Genomic DNA, 20205 nt, shown 5'->3' on the forward strand with positions numbered 1-20205 from the left:
GCCCAGCATTCTTTGTTTATCACATGCACATTCATATGGTGCCGACACACGCACAGACAAACATACGCACACGGTTTCCCACCCACCCACCCTCCCTCCCTCCCTCCCTCCCTCCCTCTTTCCCTCCCTCCTCTCTCTCTCTCTCTCTCTCTCTCTCTCTCTCTCTCTCTCTCTCTCTCTCTCTCTCTCTCTCTCTCTCTCTCTCTCTCAATGCGATTGACAAGGGTTGCGGTGGCTTCGCGTTCATGAGGACCAGTTTTATTCGTCCTTGGTAGATCAATTTCTTTCGTTGAGGAGAGATATTCGCAAAACATTCGGCTCTACCAAAGGCACGAAGGTACGCCTTTACGCCTTTATTTAATCTTCAAAATGTATGAAAAGACATCGTGGAGCGTTAATTGTGATCCGACAGCGTCCATTTTAATCCGGAAATTTTGCGGTCTTCGTTAACGTCGAGAGCCTGCTCTACGGTGGGCCCAAACTCGATTAATGTGTGGACGTATGCGAACTACGCCTGAAGGGGAAGATAAGCAGTATGCCTGAACGTGGAGGGAAGGAATGCAGAGGTGGTTCACTAATTCAATATATAAATTACGCCGCTGGGTGTAGGCTCAAAGTTAGCTTCGAGGCGAAGAACAAGCGAGGGGGCGATCAGAAATGATTCAGCAATATTTTCCAACGGTGGTCTTGTAATTGGAGATAATAGAGTTACCATTCCGCGGAGTAGCTGTTGTTTTCATTTGAGGCTTACAGGGCAATGGTTCAACAAGCGGCGGCCAAACAAAAATTGGAAGTGGGGATTAGATTAAGTAGTTTCCCTACACTTCGCGTCTTTAATGAAAAAAAAAATTCAATACAATTTTAAATTTAGATAGTGTGTTCCCATAACGACGGGCTACACGTGCTTCCTCTGTAATTATGTGAGCAGGAGGCGTGAGCACTGCGAAGAAGTAGCCTGCTCAAGCTTTTAATATGCATGTTACTTTTTCTGTGGCAGAAACTGGTCGAAAGCTCCTCTTGTCCAATGATTTCCGAAGGAAATAGCGATTAGTTTCTCGTTTTCGTAGCAATAATGCAGGCAGCGATGTGTGGCGATATCCGCACGTACATTTAGGCTAATGGCGCTGTGAAATCGCGCGTTATGTATTACACATGTAGCCATATAACACTTGCATGCGAAGTATACAGTCTACGTGTGTTACGCTTTAAGTAACAGATCATCAAGGAGTTTCCTATCTTGGTGATGAATAGACCCGGGTGTCTTTCATAACAGCCCGTGTTAGAAACATTGAAATCATCGTAAGTATCTGAATCTAATCTGTCTCTGGTTTATTTTTTCTCGATAAGTTTGTCTAAAATGAAAGGCCCAGCTACGAGAAATGACGCAGTGTGTACAAAACATCGCGGCTCTCTTTCTTTCCGATTTTTGTATAATAGCCCGTCTTATTCAGGTATGTAGAAAACGCTGCTAGTTTCGAGTTATGCTAGTGCGCAACGAGCATTCGGATACAAGAAATGTGGAAAAATATGCAGCAAATAAATGAACAAGATCAATGAATCGGATAGGCTCACTGACTTTGACATTCCAGTATGTTCACGAAACCTCTACCTCCAACTCAAAGAAAGTTTAGAAAGTTTGACAAAATGGTAATATATAAAGCAAGTGGAGGATATGGAGCAAAAATATATGCAAAAAATAGAAGACATGCTTTGACGGCCTGACAGCACTTGCTAAATTTGTCGCTGAATGGATGTTTGTCGCTAAATGGTGCTAAATTTGTCGCTTGATGCGTGCGTTGGCTTTCGCACTGAAGATGTTCACAAACAACTCAGATACCTGCGCTGAAAGTTTCCGCAAAATGTTTGAGGATACCTACGCACTTGTTAAAGGTTGTGAATCCAAAGGTATTAACGTCCATTTGAGCGCCTCCAACGCTTTGCTTGCGCCGCGCGCTATCTGATGGCTTCGGCCGCTCACCGTTTGAGGCGACTTGATTCGCTACGTGATCTGTCTACGACACTACTGTCTCCTACCGATCAATGCAATAAATTAGTTCGTACTTTCTTTCGAAATTCTCTTATCACCACAGGTTCGCTTAGAGAGTGGAATGGCTCATGAGTTCTTGGCCCGAATCCTTTGTGTTATTCGAAGGACGCAAGGACAACTCTCCTAAGTCACCACCCCACTTAATTTCTGCAGAGCTATTTCTTACACCCCTACCCATCTATTTCCTCAGTCGCGTTCACATTTAAACTCCTCGCCTTCTGTTTTGCGTGTATCCACGCCTCACATTTGCCTGACTTCATACGGACGGGCAGAACATTTAATGTAGCATGAGCTACACTGGCCGAGGTTGAGAAGTTTCGCGTGGCTCCTGGAGAACCGTGCTGCGCATGCGCGAGGAGCAGTGACGTCTCACGACGCACAGCTGGCGCGCCGGAGCCGCCGCCGCCGCCGCCGCCGCGACTGGATTGGATTGAATTGGGTTGTATTGGATTATATTAGATTGGATTGTATTGGATTGAAAATCGTTTTAGCGGTAGTAAGCATTGTAATAAGCTAATCCTAGACAACCTGGAAACCAAAGAATAACCAGCTGAACCTTAGCTCACGCTACGTATATACTGGCATAGCCGAGCTAAGCCACGGCTAATTTATTCATCTTCCCCTCTGCTTTGCAGTCGAAAGCCTGATCAAGGCTCGGCGAATGGAACTGATCAAGTACAAGGCTTCGCAGTGGGACTCCTTCCTGAAGCGCCTGAACGCCAGCCTGGACAACAATGGCACAGGCTTGAACTCGCGGTGCCTGGCCCACATGCGGCTCTTCGTAAACGCCATGGTACTTCGCGAGGACTCCGGCCTCCAGTGTAAGTAAGCCTCTCCTCATGTAGCACACGCAGCGGCCAAGAACTGACATATGCACACGGCCTGCCTCGGACAGCTTTAAGGATACACATTACGTTGCGTTGGATAGATGGTTGGGAGTAATTTCGAAACTACAAATGTACTACAAATGTGGGAAGCGCTTGATGCCAACGCAATTGCACCGTAACCGCTGCCTTGTCGGGCTTTTGAGAACCACGGTTAATACAGAAGGCGACAATGCAAGTACAAAGGGAAATAGGCGTCATTATCAAGCACAGTACCGGTAGCCGAGGGAAAAAAAACTTTGGAAAGTTAAGCGAACGTTAACGGTACACTCTTTAATCATATGTCGGAAGCTGACGTTCCCCTGTCTGTGCAGCACCAAAATATGTTGTTGCACCTTTGTAGCTTTTAAAGCGTTGAAGCAGATCTCCTCCGACCCCAAAGAAACATTTCGAGAAGTTTCCAGTCAAGGTCCTTTGGCTTGTGCACCCGCGCATGCATAGTGCTGCGGAGAGGCAAATGTGTAGGTCTAACCAGCCGAGGAAATTTTCGTGTCCGCGTCAGCAGACAACTCCCAGGCAGACAACTACTGGCTACACAAGCAGACATCCCAGGCTACTACTGGATTTTCGCTACACCCTTGGCTACACAAACTGACTGACACCGCCAGGGATCGAACCTGGGCCCGCATAGAGAAGAGGAGCGAGAGCCTGCCGTCTTGCGGAGTTCCCGGCCCACATGGGCCGCGGAGTCCACGACACCCTCCCCAACGCCAACGAGTTCGTTCACGATCGCGCGCAAGAAACCGTCAGCCGCGGCGATCGAACAGGCCGAGCTCCCGAGGCCCCCAGAGAGTTCCGAGACGCGTTACTCACTTTCAACGAGGTAGTCACACACTACCAACTTACGCGAAGAACACTCCCGCTGGCCCGCCCTGCTCTCACACACCCACAGTCAGCAGTCTTTAGAATGCTTCAGACCGGTTCCTTCCCAACCAGGAGCCGATTTAGATGCTTCGTGCAACCGGCCTCCACCCTGGCCGCCCTCCAGACCTGCAGCGCTGGGTTCATGGACCATTTCATAGGCACCTTCTAGACTTTATACGAGAAGCAAACTTGTTCGTGTACCTGTGAATCGTGCACCGTTATGCCGCAGGGCAAACTTTCGAATTAAAAAAAAAAAAAAAAAAGGAGCCGATTTAGCTTAATTCACCAGGACATTGACCCTCACTGTCCCCTCTGCGACGCAGCTTACTGTAACTTAGACCATATGCTATGGCAGTGCCCGGCGTTACAAGAGGACGCCGAACTCATCACAGAGGAAGAATGGACATGCATGGCGCTCCACAGCGAAGACTACTACACTCAACTCCGGGCTGTCCAGAAGGCCTGCGTTAGGGCGGAGCTCCTAAACCTCCCGCCACCCGCGCAGGTGCGGCCCGCGCTACTCTAAACGGTCCTCTGGGCCGCTAGGTTAGACCTTCCGAACTTAATAAAGTTCAATGTCTGTCTGTCTGCGGAGTAAGCTACGTCCAAGCGTGTAGACTGAAGAGACAGACGGTGGTTTGGATTCACCGTTTGGGGAAGGGAAGGGCGCTCTTGGCGGGGACGCATTGAACTGGAGTGAGGGCGAAGCAGCGAGAAAGTTGACGCCAAAGACGCACGTGTCGCCCTCCTCCTTACCCTTCGAAAGCCGCTAAAAGTGGCCGTAAGAAACAGCGCCTTCCAAACTTCGCAGTAAGGCGCCGGCACGTGTGACATGAAAGCAAGCAAAGAAAAACAGAACTCTCGCTCACGCTGTTCCAGCCAGGGGGCGCGCGGGCACTGCGAAGGCGGGAAATTTGAATTGAACTCTATAAACGTCCGTTCAGTTCATCAGCAGACGAGTGAGACAGGGAGGTGAAGAGCGTGATGGGTGGTAGCAGTGAAATGATGCCACGTGTGTGAATTCAGGTGACGCCGCATGGATAATGCTTGTGGGTGTCGTTTACAAAACCTTCACAGCGCGGATTGGAGCCAATTTTTTTTATTCGTGATGATTTTTTTTGTGTTGTGGCATCGTTTATTTATCGTCTGTTTGTTCCATTTCGTCAACCAAACAGTTCAAGCTTGCTTACCCATAAGGCGCATAGAATTGATACCAGCAATTTTATTTTGTCGCCAAATCACACTACTACTACTCTTTGATCTGGAACGTCAATCTCCATAGCATATGCACGGTAGCATGGATACCGCACGCGAAGACTATGCCTGTGCACATGACAACGGCTGTGCTGATGGGCCCGTTGTAGCCACTGGCCAGACTGAGAGTTCACTCCAGAGTGAGTTGTATGAACCAAAGGCTCTCGTTTTTGGACACGTCAACAATGAAGTCGCCCTAGATGATAAAAATCGTCTGGTTTTATCGCTTGTCGAGGGCGGTACCAAGTTACAGGTTTTAGTTTTAAACGGCAGTGTTGTGTAGTGTAACCCGTGCACGCAACCGAAGATGAATAACACGCATGTACCACGGAGAACGATGGCGCGTCATGGTCTTTTGCTCAAGACACTTGTCATGCGGCATGCGATGGCCAATGGTCGCTGCGATGGCCCCGCCGCGGTAATAAAGACTTTGTAGAACTCGTTGGCGTTTCCCTCTCGAAACACACGGTAAAGATAGAAAACAGCTGTGATTAGCGCGAGTTTATTTTAGCACGGTCGCGTTTACTTTTTTTTTTTTTTTTGCTCAGGGCGCAGGGGCTCACAACTGTCGCTGTAGTGAAAAACCATCCAAACATTTCCGCCTATCCAAACAAGTATTGACCCTCGTATAACAAAATAATGATTGACATGTGGCTGAACCCGAACGTGAAGAATGTTTCGTTCAGGCATTACCCAGCGGCGTCAACTGCACCATTCTAATCTCGTCGACGTTGCAGTTACCACTGCTGCTTTTTCAAGCGCCGTAGAGCTGCAGTAACCTGGTTTCTCCTTTCTTTCTTGTTCCTTCCATTTCCCGAGACATAATGTTTAAAGGAGAGCCCCAGACAATTTTTTTTCTACCGGTGCAGCTTCCAGGCACAAGTGGGTTAGAAAAACTTCCCTTTCTACCTAGACTTCATCGCAGTGACATTGAGAACGCCCCGCTTTGCCCGAAACGAGCGGCTTCTGCGGCTGACAGGACTAAGACCAAAACTGAGTCGCCGGTAAACGAGTACATGTCAGCTTCTTGCTGAAGGCGAAAAAGAAAAAAAGTCAGTATTTTCAATTTTCTTCCTAGTACGTTTACAGGACTCTTTTCACAAAGCGTCCATCTTTTCAGCTGGGGGTAACTTATAGGTAATGTAACCGGCAGAAATGGTGTTCCAGAATCTATGAAAGGTTTGTGCGGATCTTGAGTGTTATTTTAGATGCGAAGCATCTCATGCTCGGGGCTGTGTCCCTCCCTCCCTCGTTGTCGTTGTCGTCGTCCACCGTCCGCACTTAGCTGCGAATGCGCGTCTCTTCAGCCCCGTCAGCGTTTGGGCTGACGTCAGTGCAGTCTAGTATAAAAAGAAATAGTTGGGCAGCGCCGGGTTTCGATCCCACGACTCTCTGGCCGCAACGGGAGGTACGTGGCGCTCTTCCCACTGCGTTACAAACCGAGACGGGAGCACGTGCTACGAACGCGCCTTATGTCCTTCACTCATTCAAACTACGTCAAGAAGCTACTGATACAACGAAGGTACGCGAAGCTGAACGTCAACTGAAACGACGAACTGAAAACAATGGGAACTTCAGTCGACCCCATGGCTGCTTCGCATACTACTCAGGGTTCCCCTACAGGAAGATGGTGTAATTTTTTTCCCGAGAAATTTCTTTTTTCTTCGTTGTTCAAGTTTACAACGCGCACGTTATAGAAATGCTACGCTCAAGTCTCAAAGTAACGAACTCCTCCCTGAGTCAAGAGGAACCACTCATTTTTCAAAAATGTTTATATCTCTCTCCTCCTCCTATTACTTCTTTGTGCCCTGCCCCTTCTCCACAGACATGTTTTTTTTTTTCACCCAGGGTCAACAGTAAGAGCCAGTGTTGCAAATTGTCGCTCGTTCGTTTAGAGCTTCTTGTACAGCCATTCAGTCGCCTCTAGACGGCGCCGATGCTTCGTGAAATTACCCCGTCCTTTTCATAGAAATGGCGACCAAGAAACGGGAAATTCGAATGTAAAGTTACTACCAGCTGAAGTATTTCGCCCCGCCGAGGCTTTCAAATACGCCACGACATTCTAGCCAATCGCAACGAAAGCATGGCCTTCAGGCACGGCCTAAGAAGCAATTTTCGTAGAGTAGCGGATAAATCTAGATTTTTCCCTTCGGTACACTCTCGTCAATGAAGGTGGGAGGAAAAGCAGGTGGCGAGAGGGAGGGGCATTACCAAGGCCACCAACAGAAGGTGGCGCTAGTATTAATTACATGGTGAGTGTGAAAGGAGAGGCCAAGGTATGAGGAAGACGGTGCAGGGAATGGGAAGAGAGGAGGGCGGGAAAGACAGGATTGAGTCAGGGGTGGTAGATATGGAGGAGGAGGGAGAGTAGGGAGGAAAATAGCACGAAGGATGGGAGAGGAGAGAGGAGGACGTTCGCAAGGCAGTGGCGGCGGAAAAGGTATGCTCTTTGGATGTAATTCGGAACGAAGCAAGGAAATACGCGCGCAATCTCCTTTTTTTGCAATCTCTTTTCTGTTTTGTTTTAGTCTTCATACTCACACGGGGCTACATACCCTTCGTGTAGAACATGCTCCCACATGTATATTGACCAACGCTTACCACCTTTTTTTTTTCAAATTTCTTATGAGTCTCAAATTTTCCACAGTTGACGTACGCACAAAGCATCATACAGCCGCGGATGTGTATTGGGCAACGCTTTTCTCGGGACTTTTCGTTTCATGCGAGTACGCACACCATGTGACCAACTTAGCTCAGTGCAAATATTCGCTGATGCTGGAGCAAGAAATTCCGCAAATATCCGTGGTGTAAGCAGCAGTGACACAAGGCTAATCTTCCCAATCAATACGCCTCGAGCGCTGCCTGTAGGGGTGCCACTGAAATCCTTCTAGCAGCCCGTTTCGAAAGTAGTCGCGGGAGGCTCCGACCCGCTCACCCTCTCGGTGCTGCTTTTGTGACACGTTCACGACTAAGATTTACCGTTCGTATGCGTTGTAAATACATATTTATGTGGAGCAGTCACTCTGTTCTTGAATGTGGGGTGCGGTACATTCGGTCCGTATAAGCGCCAGGCGTGTTTCACAGGCCGGCGCCGCAGAACCGGCATATGCGTGGAGCTGGTTGGAGAGCTGATTGTAATTTCACTGCCCTGAAATTTACTGACAGTATTTCCGCGAGCAGTGATTATTCAGATGAACATGCTACGGCTGTATACACCACGATATAAATCGGTTTTGAGTGCTTATATAATCTAGCGGAGCACTCATACCTGACCCCGGCAGTTACGCTTGCCAATATCGATACCTTTGATATTGATCATTACTCTGGAAAAGCCAATGTGACTTGAATTTCGCGAACATTCTACGAAATAAGCACGCTGGATAATGCCAAATTCTACGCGGAAATCAGCACATGACCAAGAAATTTAATGCTAGGTGGTTTTGTCGCGAGGTCAGCGCTCGCAATAGATCATCTGCTACATATATCTTCCGAGAGCAGCGCGGAGACGGGCTTATACAGTAATCCACGTCGCGACTAAACGCTTCTTCGAAACATCGTATGACACAGGGAGCCTGCAGAATCTAGCACAAACTGAAATCAGATGGCCTAATCAGATACCACACTCTCCCAACGACACCGTTTATCGCTTGTGAACTTACTACATACAACTGCTACTTACTTAGTGCGTACTTTTAAAAAAATGCGCCCGCCGAGTGATCAGCTGTTCGTTGAAGTCGAAAAACAAAAATGAAGGTTCACGCGCAGCTGGATCACTAAAACGGTTATTCCTTGATTTCGCTCCGCATTTGTGCACGATAATTAAGCCTCCCCCCCCCCCCCCCCTTCAATCTCTTGCGAAATCTCACTGCATTTCGCATCTAGTTGGTCGGATGACCAACTTGCTTAAGTTTCGACAAACGCCTTCGGCATTTCCGAAGCTCCACTGGTTTTTTTTTAATTCCCGTGCGAGCTGTTCTGTTTAATCCGGACTTCGCAGACCATTTATTTTTCCGTGGTTTCATTACTTGGTCCTTCTATAAGGCGTGAATTGGCCCATATTTCACGAACCACAGCCTTGTAATATGCTTATCATATTCGCATGGCTTGTATTCCCATCAGAGGCACAAGTTACTGTCAGGTATTGCATAATCAAATCCCCAAAACAGATTTTTCTACGACGTATTTATTCGAAACAAAGTCGCATTCGTTGTCCACGCGGCAAAACGAAACCGACCTCTCTCTGTGCCAGTAGCAGGTCCAAACGAGGCGACAATAGGATTCACTTGTGCTTGACGTATCCGGAAGTGACAGTGGTGATATGCTGCTGCCGTCTCCGACGCCCAGAAGAGCGGCCTTAAAGGTTGCAGAACCGCGTCCCCGGATAGGTCTGGCATTCGAGCACTCTGCCAAGACGCAGCAGTTTTTTGAAGTTCCCTAAACGTACTGTTTGCTTACAGACAACACCATAACAAGTTGTTTAGGGCGCGGAAAAGCAAAAATTACGCCCACCTCCCCTCGCGGGAACCCTGGTGTGATGCGACGCTGAAGGGGGTTCCATTGTGCGTTTCGGTTGGGTCGATTACTCGAATTGCGTGAGCAATCGTCGGGTAATGAGAGAGAGAGAGAGAGAGAGAGAGAGAGAGAGAGAGAGAGAGAGAGAGAGAGAGAGAGAGAGAGAGAGAGCAAGCGTAGCACGGACGACCGTCGACTGCGAGACCGGCGGAGCGCGGCACTCCGCTTATATGCGCAGTGCGCCCGAAGGAGAGGAGACCGCGGCGAGAGAGGGCGCTGCAAATGCGCACAGCGCGCTTGCGCCGCGCGCAGCGCCGCCCACCGGCGGAGTGAGAGAGCGCGCCGCACTGCGCGCGCCACCGATTTTGGGGAAGATGGCGCGCTATCACGGCGAGAGGAGAGGGGGTGAGCGGAGGAGAGACGCAGCTACGCAGGAAGGACAGGGCCGCCGGCAAGAGATGCTCCTCTCAGCGTCGCATCTAAAAGAAGGGAAAGAGAACCAAGACACCGCATGGGCCCCTATCAACCACGCAGCGCGTCTCCCGTACGCGCCGCGGAGAAGCGGCGGCAGGCGACGCAGCGATAGCGAAGCTCCAGGCGCATATCTCACCAGGAAATTAGAAAACAGTCATCGACATGTTTGCGCACAAGCACCTGGCTGTTACAAAATCGAGGCACAGTAGTGGTTACCGTGGGCGACTTTAATGTTGACTGCGAGACATGACTAAAAAAAAAAAGAAAAACTGGTTCCTGGCTTTTGTCGCGGAAAGTTTTTGACTCACATCCTATGACGACTCAAATCATCAAACCACAAGATATCGACCATGCTCGGGTTTGGTGTTGACAGAAATACAAATACCCCTATAGTTACACGGAAAGCAATAAAACACTGCATGTTTCGATCACCGGGTATCAGTGGTTGGGAAACAACTTCGCTAGACATCAACTTTCGCATGGTCGGGATGACATATCAAGTTCCTAACGTGTCGGTAAAAATGCAAACTGAATAGAAAAACCGATGCAGTGTTCGTAGTTTAGTTCATACTTAAATTCAGTTGATATCGTTGAGCCCCAGAATGGACAACTGGGCGACTTGGCACTGGTTCATGGGTAATGTAACTGCGCGCACAGACGGAACACAAAGAAAGAAAGCCCCCCGTGAATGTGCAAGTAGGGTATGAATCGGAAGCTTACTAGAGCAGTTCCAACGAACCGCAGTAGCTTGGCGCATTTGAATTGCTTACAGGCGCGTAAATGCAGTGCCTGTACCTCATGTTCTCTTCACTACCTCCGCGTGTTCTGCGAATTGCAGTGTTGGACTCCCTGGGATCATTTCCGTCCGGCGTCCTTCGCGGATCCCTGGCAGAAATGGGCTCCTACAAACAGTGCTTCGCCGCAGCCTTCGTAGACGAGTCTGGTGCTCCGCTCGGGAGGAAGTTCTGCACGACGAATCTATATTTCAAAGGCTTTGTGCCCGAGTTTCCACAAGTCTCTGCGCATCAGGTAATCCCGGAACGTATGGAGGAACCCTAGCCTTAAACAGCTTCGCTCTGAAAACTTCTCTCTTTTTGCAAAAAAAAAAAAAAAAAAAGATGAAATTCACTGATAAGTTACAAGGAATAAATACACTATTGTTAACCAGAGTTAGACCGTAAGGTCCCCGTGTATGATTTTGATATGGCTTCCCGTGCACCTGTGTAAATTTAAAACTGCTAATTGTGTCTCTCGCCTGTTTCCCTAGGATTTTTAGTGTAGTTTTTTCATAAATATACACGCCTGGTAGAGGGGAGAGAACCTAACCTAATATGCTTACAAGTTTAACGGGCAACCCTATTACGACTGTCCGGTATGGTCAGACAAACTGAGCCACTGTTTAATGACTTAGCCGCTAGGCTACTGCAAGATTACCGATCACCACAGCAAGATCATCGAAAAAACAAAAACAGAGGGAAAGTGTAATTGCGATGAAAATTTGATCGTTTTTTTTTAATTTTTTTCTCTTACATATATGGCAGTTTTTGTTAATGGACCAACTTTCAGACTGCTAAACGTCAACCTTGGTGTACAAGTAAATCCTACTCATCCCAGCATTTCCGCGACTGATTCCTCAGATATTCCTTGAGTGCTCTACAACGTATTCTCGCACAGTCACCATTGAACACGATAGCCTTTTTTCTGTGAAAAAGCATGTTAGGAGGTGGCTGTGCCAGCAGGTTTCGGGGGATGAAAGCCATCTAGCCGAACTTAACAGGCATAAATTTTCGCGAAGAATTGCGCAAGGATTCAACAGGCTGGTACAAGGAACTCCAAATTATCATATAAAAGCTCGCTGTATGCGGATTGCCTTGTTTCTAAGTAGTCACCCTGAGTTCTCGAAAAGGTTACTGCGAAGCAGTTGGCGTTGAGGCAGACCAATGTACATGGAGTGCTTCATCTCAAACCGCCATCGTCTAGTGGAAGTGCAGAACATGGCGGCGACCTGGTCTTGAGAGACTACAAAAATAATGCCTGTGTTCGTTCAAAGCTTAAGTATGCTTCCTTTATTTGGGATCCCCATACCAAGAAAGATATTATGAATCTGGAACGTACTATCAGAAAAGCAGTTAGGTTTATTTTTGGTAAATATCGCAGCTTGATTCCCCGACCACCCTAATGCAATTAAACGGCATTTCTACTTTAGAAGCTCGGAGAAAGTTCAGTCGTCCTTCCTTTCGTCACAATTGTTTGTGTAGTAATGTAAAAATTGGTCTCCCTGACAGTATCAAACCGCTATCAGCACGACGTACTCGTAATGGCCATGAACATGCTCTAACCCCAAATTTCGCCCGATCAAATGCTTTTAAATACAGTTTTTTCCACTAGAAGTGTGGAAGACTGGAATTCTTTGCCAAGTGATGTGTTTCATTCGAACAGGTTTCTTGGTGACCTGGAGCGTCACCTTCTTTCTTAACTTTTGTTTCTTCTGTATTGTTGTCTGTTGTTTTTTGTATTGTTGTCTGTTGATGTTTTGATGTACCCACTCCTGCTTGGGCCAGCCCATTCGCCTGCAGTATTTTAAAATAAATAAATAAATAAAAATAGTGTAAACATTAGCCTCGGAACAATTTACTTTACCATGAACGCAATCTGGTGTAGAGCTTTGAAATTTGACACAAGTAAGGACGTTCCTTCGAGATGATATATCTTTTAGATGCGGCGCATCTCTTGCTCTGAGGCATGTCCCTCCTGCGTCGTCGTCGGCGGCGGCGGCGTCCGTCCGCAGCCCTCCTCTGTTCGCCTCTCCCACAGCTGTGTGCAACACTCTCACTCCGGCGCATTAGCATAACGACAGCTGGCGCGCTTGGTTGGCGCGCGCTTCGCTGCGTTAACGCTGCGTTAACAGCTGCTACCGTGCGCATGTGCGCGCATGCGCGACTCTCCTCCGCGGTCTCCTCTCCTTCAAGCGCTGTGAATATAAAGCGGGTATCGCGCTGGGTGGTGGCCGCTAAAACACGTGTACTCTCTCATTTCGCGTATGCATGTGCATGAAAATGTAAAATTGCCTCCATCGTCCCGTGTATGAGAACATCCGTATGTGATGGAAGGCATCCTACGCGTTCACAATACGTTTCACGCGATGTAGAGAATCAACCCAATGGAAACGCCAATTGAACCCCCAGAAGCGCCGCATCACACCAGGGTTCCCTCGCGGGGAGACGGAGGCAATTTTTTCACATTGAAGATTTTCTAGACGGTGTCCACAATGATCAAAGCCGACTAATCTGTTACGCCCATACCATTTACTGCGCGCACGCAGCAAAGGGCTGCGCGACTGTTCGCGTTCCAGCAGTCGCTGTTGAAGGTCGGTGCCTGCTACCCGTCCTCGTGCAGTGATGACGAGATCGTGATCATCCTAAACAAAGGTACATATCTTGCTCTTGTTTTCATTATTGCTTCGAGATGGTTGAGCTGTGCGCTAAACCATTTCCGCTTTGCCTGTAGCTCATTTCACAAGTTGCGTGCTGGCACAGTGGACGGTACCTTGTTATCAACAATCCAACCACACCACCGCGTCTAACTCACCGTGACGACCTGCGGTGGCCGAGTGAAGAAAAGCGGCAATAGGCCTTGGGGCCCTTTGGAAGGACTTCTCCTCGCCCCCCTTGGCAGGTGGAACAGAAAGGCCCCAACGCCTGTCGCCGCGTTGATAACAATTGCCTGTTGATAATAATGTAGTATTGACTGTCCTCAAAGCAGCTTGTGAAATGAATTACCGACTCAGCCACCTGTCAGGGAGGCTAGCCACAGGTATTGAGCGATATGTGTTTTTACATTCTTTTTGCTTATCCGCGAGCTATAAACTGAGAGCACTGTAATGGGGTGTATAAAGCACCTTTTTCGAGAAACTGTCGCGTCTTGGTGTTCCACTGAGCGGTACAAAGTACGAAATGATGTTCATTAGTGCGAGGAAGCAGGGAGGTTACATTGCGTCCTGTACTAACTTCTCTTGATGGACGTTGACATTTCGCCCCGCTCAAGATATTGGCGGAACCATGATTATGAAAATTTGAAAAACCTCTAATCATTTCTCGTCAAGCGAGAGGAGTCTGGTACTAAAGGCACAAACAGCCTGACAGAACTGATGCCATCTGGTCCCGGGTTCATCGTCTAAGGGTAGCTTCGGCACGTAAAACACCCATGATTTGAACTAAAGACGCGCCCCCCTCAAGGTGTAAGACGCGCCCCCTCAAGACGGTAATCAGGTTTTCTTTTCACTCGCTTGCACCACTTCAAAACAAAAAAAAAACTGACAAAAAAGGGTCATCTCCACTAGCGTGAAACCTGAGGAGGAGCGAAGCATGTAGTGCATAAATGTATTTTTGGTGCCTTGGCGTTCACCCGCAGAGACGAAACCGTTGGAGGGTGAAGGCATACAGCTTTGCTGTAAACGTCTCGTGTCTCTGAGGCACGAAGCGTTCTGGCGTGAGGCGTTGGAAAACGACTGCCCCGGTGTGTTCTTTTAGTAAGCGTCACGTTCTAGCGCGAGGCGTTAAAAAAAGAGTGTTGCGGTGTTTCATACTGTGACTACATGAGACGACGACGACCACAGGAGACGCCGACAGCCCAAGCCCCGAAGGGGTTTCGCCCTTAAAAGGGCGGAGTAAACTGTTTAGCGAAGCATTTGTCTTCGTAAAGCGCCATTGTTTTAGATGCGACGCATCTCTTGCTCTGAGGCATGTCCCTCCTGCGTCAGCGTCGGCGGCGTCCGCACGCCACCTGCGCATGCGCGACTCTCCTCCGCTCTTCTCTCCGACAGCTGTGCGCAACACTCTCACTCCGTCTCATTATCATAAACAACAGCTGCGTGTGCGCGCTTCGCTCGCTTCGCTCCGCTGCCGTCGCGCAACTGCGCGCATGCGCGACTCTCCTCCGCTGTCTTCTCTCCTTCAGGCGCTCTGAATATAAAGCGGGTAGCGCGCTGCGGCGGTTCAGTCAGCGCTCGCTCTCGTTCGACTTCGCGTCACTTTGCTTGACGACTGCGTGCTTGACTTGATTCTTCCGATGAAGACGTGATGGAAGCGACGGTCCCTTCAGCGAATGCATCCTACGCGTTCACAACACGTTTCACGCGATTTAGAGAATCAACCCAATGGAAACACCAATTGAACCCCCCCCGATGCGTCGCATCACATCAGGGTTCCCCTCGCGAGAAGATGGGCGTAATTTTTAATTCGCTGTTTTTCGTTCTCAGCTGTATTCGCACGGAAATAACACTGGCGTGTTTACGAGACCTGAGCTTTGGTAGCGGAAGACTTATACCCACGGGGACCTCCCTGCCTCTCGGGAGGCAGTTTTCGCAGAGAGGAACCTGTCCGCCCACATCTCCATCTGCGACCGCAACGACGAGCCTCCGGACGAAACACCAGTCGTCGTCATGTAAGTGGCGCCCTACCTCGATTCGCTAGGCGGCGATTTCGCCTCGTGAATATCAAAATCGCGTCCTCCGCGAACGTGTTACGTCTGCCCTTTACGCTTGCTGCAGCTTAGAGAGGTCGAAGATCGAGTGCACTTTTGGGGGATGACTTGGCTGTGAATTCTCAAAGTCTGGAGCTTATCTTAAGTGAGCATACTTCGATCCCCGTAGTTCGTTTGGTTTCAGGGTTGTGATGAGCGCAATGTTGCAGGTGCCACCGCAGAGTTTGAGAAATATTGCGGAGCCAAAGAGTGCAGACGAGGATCATAAACCGTACGATTACGTTGCGCAAATTTTCAAAGAGTAGATGGAGATCTGGCAGGTATGAAAATGGCGGGAAAAGTTTGTTACAAAATGCAAAACAAAACACAAGGTACCGAGCGCATGACTAATTTCCATACGGTCGGGCGCTGTCATACGACGCTCAGCATCAGCGGTAACACTCCTGTACAGTAATCTTTTCGAAGAAGCCGCAGCATATAGCTGGTTGGAACGCACAACAGGATACTGGTGACGAAGCATCTTAAGTTCGTTTTAATCGGAAAGCATTAAATGACCCACTAAGGATAAATGCGGCGTTGTGTGCGTCTGTAACAGCCAAACGGCCCCTAAACTACGTGTTTTGGAAGGCGTTCCATAGCGCGCGTTTTAATTCGGGAGAATTGAAAGGCGGCCGTCCACGCCAGGACAGCGCAGATGAAGTAAGGAAGCGGGAGAACGCAGCTAAGCGTGCGAAAAGACAGGCGGCGATATCTACCGTCGTCTTCAAATCTCCCAATATGTGGCGGCAGCAACGAGCCGTGGCGCAACGAGAAGGAGACAGATCGAAGCCTTTCGAACGCGTAACGCAGAAGTGGATTGCCTTGAGCGGCAGAGGACGGAATATACTCGGAGAAAGCGGGCGGAAGCAAAGCGTCTCAGGCGTCCAATTGGACAAAACTTGCAGAGGACGTCTACGTACTGAACAAGGAAACTAAGGCGGGCTAGTTGGTTTATTGGCAGAGGTCTGCGGGTGACCGGATATTATAACGCCGTGATCTCCCCACAGTTGCCGTCATGGCCAGGCTACCGTAGAGCTGGCGGTACACACACCGATTTGAATTTTACGTTGCTCGGTCGGCTAACCCGTCAGGCATGATGGCGTGTGGAGCACGGGCATCGCGTAACCCTGAAACTTGCTTTTAATGCGCAGCATTGTTTGCTGAGTACCCCCACAGCCAGGACCATGTAACGCCCTGAATTTACACAAAAATGCAGATATCGTGGAAGTTCCACCTGTAATTGACATGTACCGTAAATGGAGATAACTGGTCGCACAAAATTTTGAAAAACTAAAAAGTAAAAAGATATTAAAAATATTAAAAAAATTACGGAAAATAGCGAACCGTGTAACGCCCTGCCTTTCCACAATAATGCAGGTTTAGCGAAAGTTCTAAATATAATCGTTATAATAACGTAAATGGAGATAATTGGTTAGACAACATTTTCATAAAGTAACGTCTTTGGCTGTAAAAAACACTTAAGAGAAGCGGCATAAGAATGCTACGCATTAGTAGATAATTCTATGATTTTCTGCCGAAATTTTTTATAGGTTGCTTAGTAAAACAGAGGTTTTCTAGCTTGCCCGATCGCTTCTGTGGCACACTGTGCTTGGGATCCGATCAATAGATATAACACAGTCCCCTAAACATTGCGTTCAATTTTAAGTGGTTCTAGGTAAGTCCAAGTTAGGCGGACACGGACCTACTCCCATATAGATCAGATGCATAGGAGCATTAAAGACATGATTCACAGCTTTAAAAATATGCGCTCCAAAATACCGAATAGTATAGTCTACTCTAAGACACAACAATAAACGCACGAGGAGGAACTTCAATTTTGGATAATGGTGTACATTGTTTGGTTCTCTGTTTCAGCTGCGTCCTGGGAACATTTATAGCGGCCGTAGCGGCGGCCACCTTGCTAGACCTAATGAGTCGCGCAAACCTCCCGCTCGTGGATCAAGGACCGCCACAATCGAATCATGGTAAGTCTTTATTCAAGTGTGACCGACCCGCACTAGGCACACCAGCGATAATAATAAGCCATCAGTGTATCTCCCAAAATACCGTACACTATTTACGTTTACAACACCAAAGCTCACATCCGAACATAGAGTATGTTGCGAAGATCATGTTAAACGTTCTATTAATTGTTTAACAATGATACATCACATTCTGTGACAGAAGCCAATAGAAAACTTCGTTTTTCTCATTTCTAAAACACGTAGGATGGCTGCGGTTCTTTGTTACCCTAAAATATTATGCAAAGTAAAGTCTCAAGAAGTGAATCAGAAAGACGGCGTTAGCGGAACGAGAAACACCTTCGCCTGCCCTTTCACCGAACCGCACGCCCGAGATGCTTTTTGGACACTGAGCTAATTTCTGTTTTCCCCGACGCTTCTCCGGCGCAGGTGGAATGCTGGCGCGATTCCAGACGTTGTCTCTGTTCGCCACCTTCCGATCAACGTTCCGCTTGGACAGCGGCGAAGGCGGACGCCTCGACATTTTCAACGGCCTGCGCGTCATTGCGCTAGTTTGGGTCATCGCTATTCACACGTACATATTCATGGAGGATTCTTTCATAGGTGAGGACAAAAAAATCTCGAGCCATCTCCACTAACGTGAAACCTGGGGAGGGGCGAAGCATGCGGTGTACAAGTTTAGTCTTGGCGCCTTGGTGTTTTTGCCCAAGGAGATGAAACCATTGGGCGGGGGAGGTAGACATATACAGATTTGCTTTAGAAGTCTCGTATCTTTGAAGCACAAAACGTTCTAGCGCGAGGTGTAAATGAGCGTCCCGGTGTTGTTTAGTGCGCGCTTCGAAGTGCTCCTGCAACGCGAGGCGTAGACGAGTGTACCGGTGTTCTTCTAGTGCGCGTGAAGTTCTAGCGGGAAACGTAAACAAGTTTCCTAGTGTTTTAGCACCGTGACTACATGAAACGACGATTACGACGACGACGACGACAGGAGATGCCAACAGCCCAAGCCCCTAAAGGGCTTCGCCCCTAAAAAAGTGGTCGCCGGTACGGCTTCTATGGACGGTATTAAAACTCAGTATCTCACCGTTTCGTGGGTTGTCTCTACATGCCAATTTCGGCCGGTTTCTGATATATCTCGTGCGAATGAATATATGCACCCCCTAAAAGTAAACTGCGAAGAGGTGCACCTAAGATCTCCATTGTATCGAAATGTTAATTTTTTTATTAGGTGGTATGTTACGTATACGTGGCTCTCTAAGAAAAGCTTTACGCACGTGCAGTCTTTGTTAAAAATTTCTCGACCGTACCAAAAGGTTACAGACCTCAACGAATTACAAATAAAAGATTATTTTTAGTGTGGAACTGATATGTTTTACGCCAGAAAATCGGCAAAGTACTTCCCGCTTTTGCTATCATGAAATAATTCGGTCACACTTCAGCGTTGACTCTCAATTTGTAGGGCCCATGGCTGCTGGCATGGCCTAGAAACTTCGACAAGAACTGCACGCATGTTACGAAGCACCGAATTCCTAATTAAAGCGACCATCTTCTCCTAATGTGAGAAGCAGGTGGATGAGTAAAACTGCGACCTTTCTCCCCATAATCAATGCGGTATTTTATATTTAAACACACTGCACTAGTGTACTGTTTATTCTTTATAAAGGAGTGCAAAAATTGGCACAAAACACATGAAGAATATACAGGATGTGCGCTTGTCGTCTATTCTTCGAGTGTCTTGTGTCCATTTTCTACCCTCTATTTTAAGGAATTATGAACCAACCTGTCAAGTTGCAAGTTTTATGACACTGGTGTAGCCAACGTGGCGTCGTATGCATTCGCCCATACGTACCAAGCCTACACTCGGTGTCAGTGTAGCCAGTGTAGGTCACAAAAATGGCCACCATTGTGAGCAGTAGTGGGATCCTTATGCGGCTCCCCGATAGATACAGAGAAAGAAAGTAGAGTTAGCTACTCCATTCAATTCAGAGGTAGACCACACACGTCACACGTTCCCGACTGCGGAGAAAAGCAGATTAAGCAGGAGATCTTGCATTTTCAAGTGCACGAATAACGTCCCTGTCACCTGCTGTGATCTTTTGTGCTGCCACCGATTCCACGGAAATGTCTTTCTTTCAGCCGACATCGACGATTTATTCGAGATGTCACTGCAGTTCTCACGCCAGTTCATTGTGAACGCTACGATGAGTGTTGCAATATTTATGACAGTCAGGTACGTAACAAGCTTTTCAGTTTGACTTTCGGGTTTGACTAGTTGCTTGAAATGAATTAATCATCCCAGTAAAGCTTGCTACCTGTATTATCCAAATTGCTTTTGTTTATCGCCGACCAGAATGCGTTAAAAAACTATGGGACCAATACGTATGTGCTGTTTGTTATGCATGAGTAATAACGCCGTGAAAAAAAATCCTGACTTACTTAAAGTGAAGCAGAATAGTGGACTAGTTTGCGGGGTTTCATCTTCAACACAGCGCAAATCAGACAAGAACACGAAGGCAGACGTGATACGGGGCGCCGCGTGTCCTGTGCCTTTTTGCTCCCTGTTTTCGTCGGTTTTGAGCAGCTTAGAATATAATTTGCTTAAATTAGCCGATTTTATAACAATTTTTTACCCGGATACTGATTGTGGAAGAAATTATTCTTATCTAAAAGT

The 20205-nt window shown here is 47.9% G+C and overlaps 2 protein-coding genes across 7 annotated transcripts in view; one reads left to right on the forward strand and one right to left on the reverse strand.

Annotated features, from left to right (window-relative positions):
• The window catches only part of Dgk (diacyl glycerol kinase 1), a 603682-nt gene that overhangs the window by 203258 nt on the left and 380219 nt on the right, over window positions 1-20205 (reverse strand). The window lies entirely within an intron of this gene.
• The window catches only part of LOC144178342 (nose resistant to fluoxetine protein 6-like), a 30550-nt gene that overhangs the window by 3537 nt on the left and 6808 nt on the right, over window positions 1-20205 (forward strand). The window contains exons 2-8 of the mRNA XM_077706113.1: window positions 2683-2868; window positions 10874-11064; window positions 13358-13463; window positions 15393-15477; window positions 17431-17540; window positions 17967-18140; window positions 19671-19764. Coding sequence (XP_077562239.1) covers window positions 2683-2868; window positions 10874-11064; window positions 13358-13463; window positions 15393-15477; window positions 17431-17540; window positions 17967-18140; window positions 19671-19764 — 946 coding nt within the window. The remainder of the gene's footprint in view (window positions 1-2682; window positions 2869-10873; window positions 11065-13357; window positions 13464-15392; window positions 15478-17430; window positions 17541-17966; window positions 18141-19670; window positions 19765-20205) is intronic.

The sequence above is a fragment of the Haemaphysalis longicornis genome, unplaced genomic scaffold, assembly GCF_048455015.1.
Source record: "Haemaphysalis longicornis isolate Haplotype H1 unplaced genomic scaffold, Haemaphysalis longicornis Haplotype H1 scaffold_4, whole genome shotgun sequence".
In the NCBI taxonomy this organism is placed as follows: Eukaryota; Metazoa; Arthropoda; class Arachnida; order Ixodida; family Ixodidae; genus Haemaphysalis; species Haemaphysalis longicornis.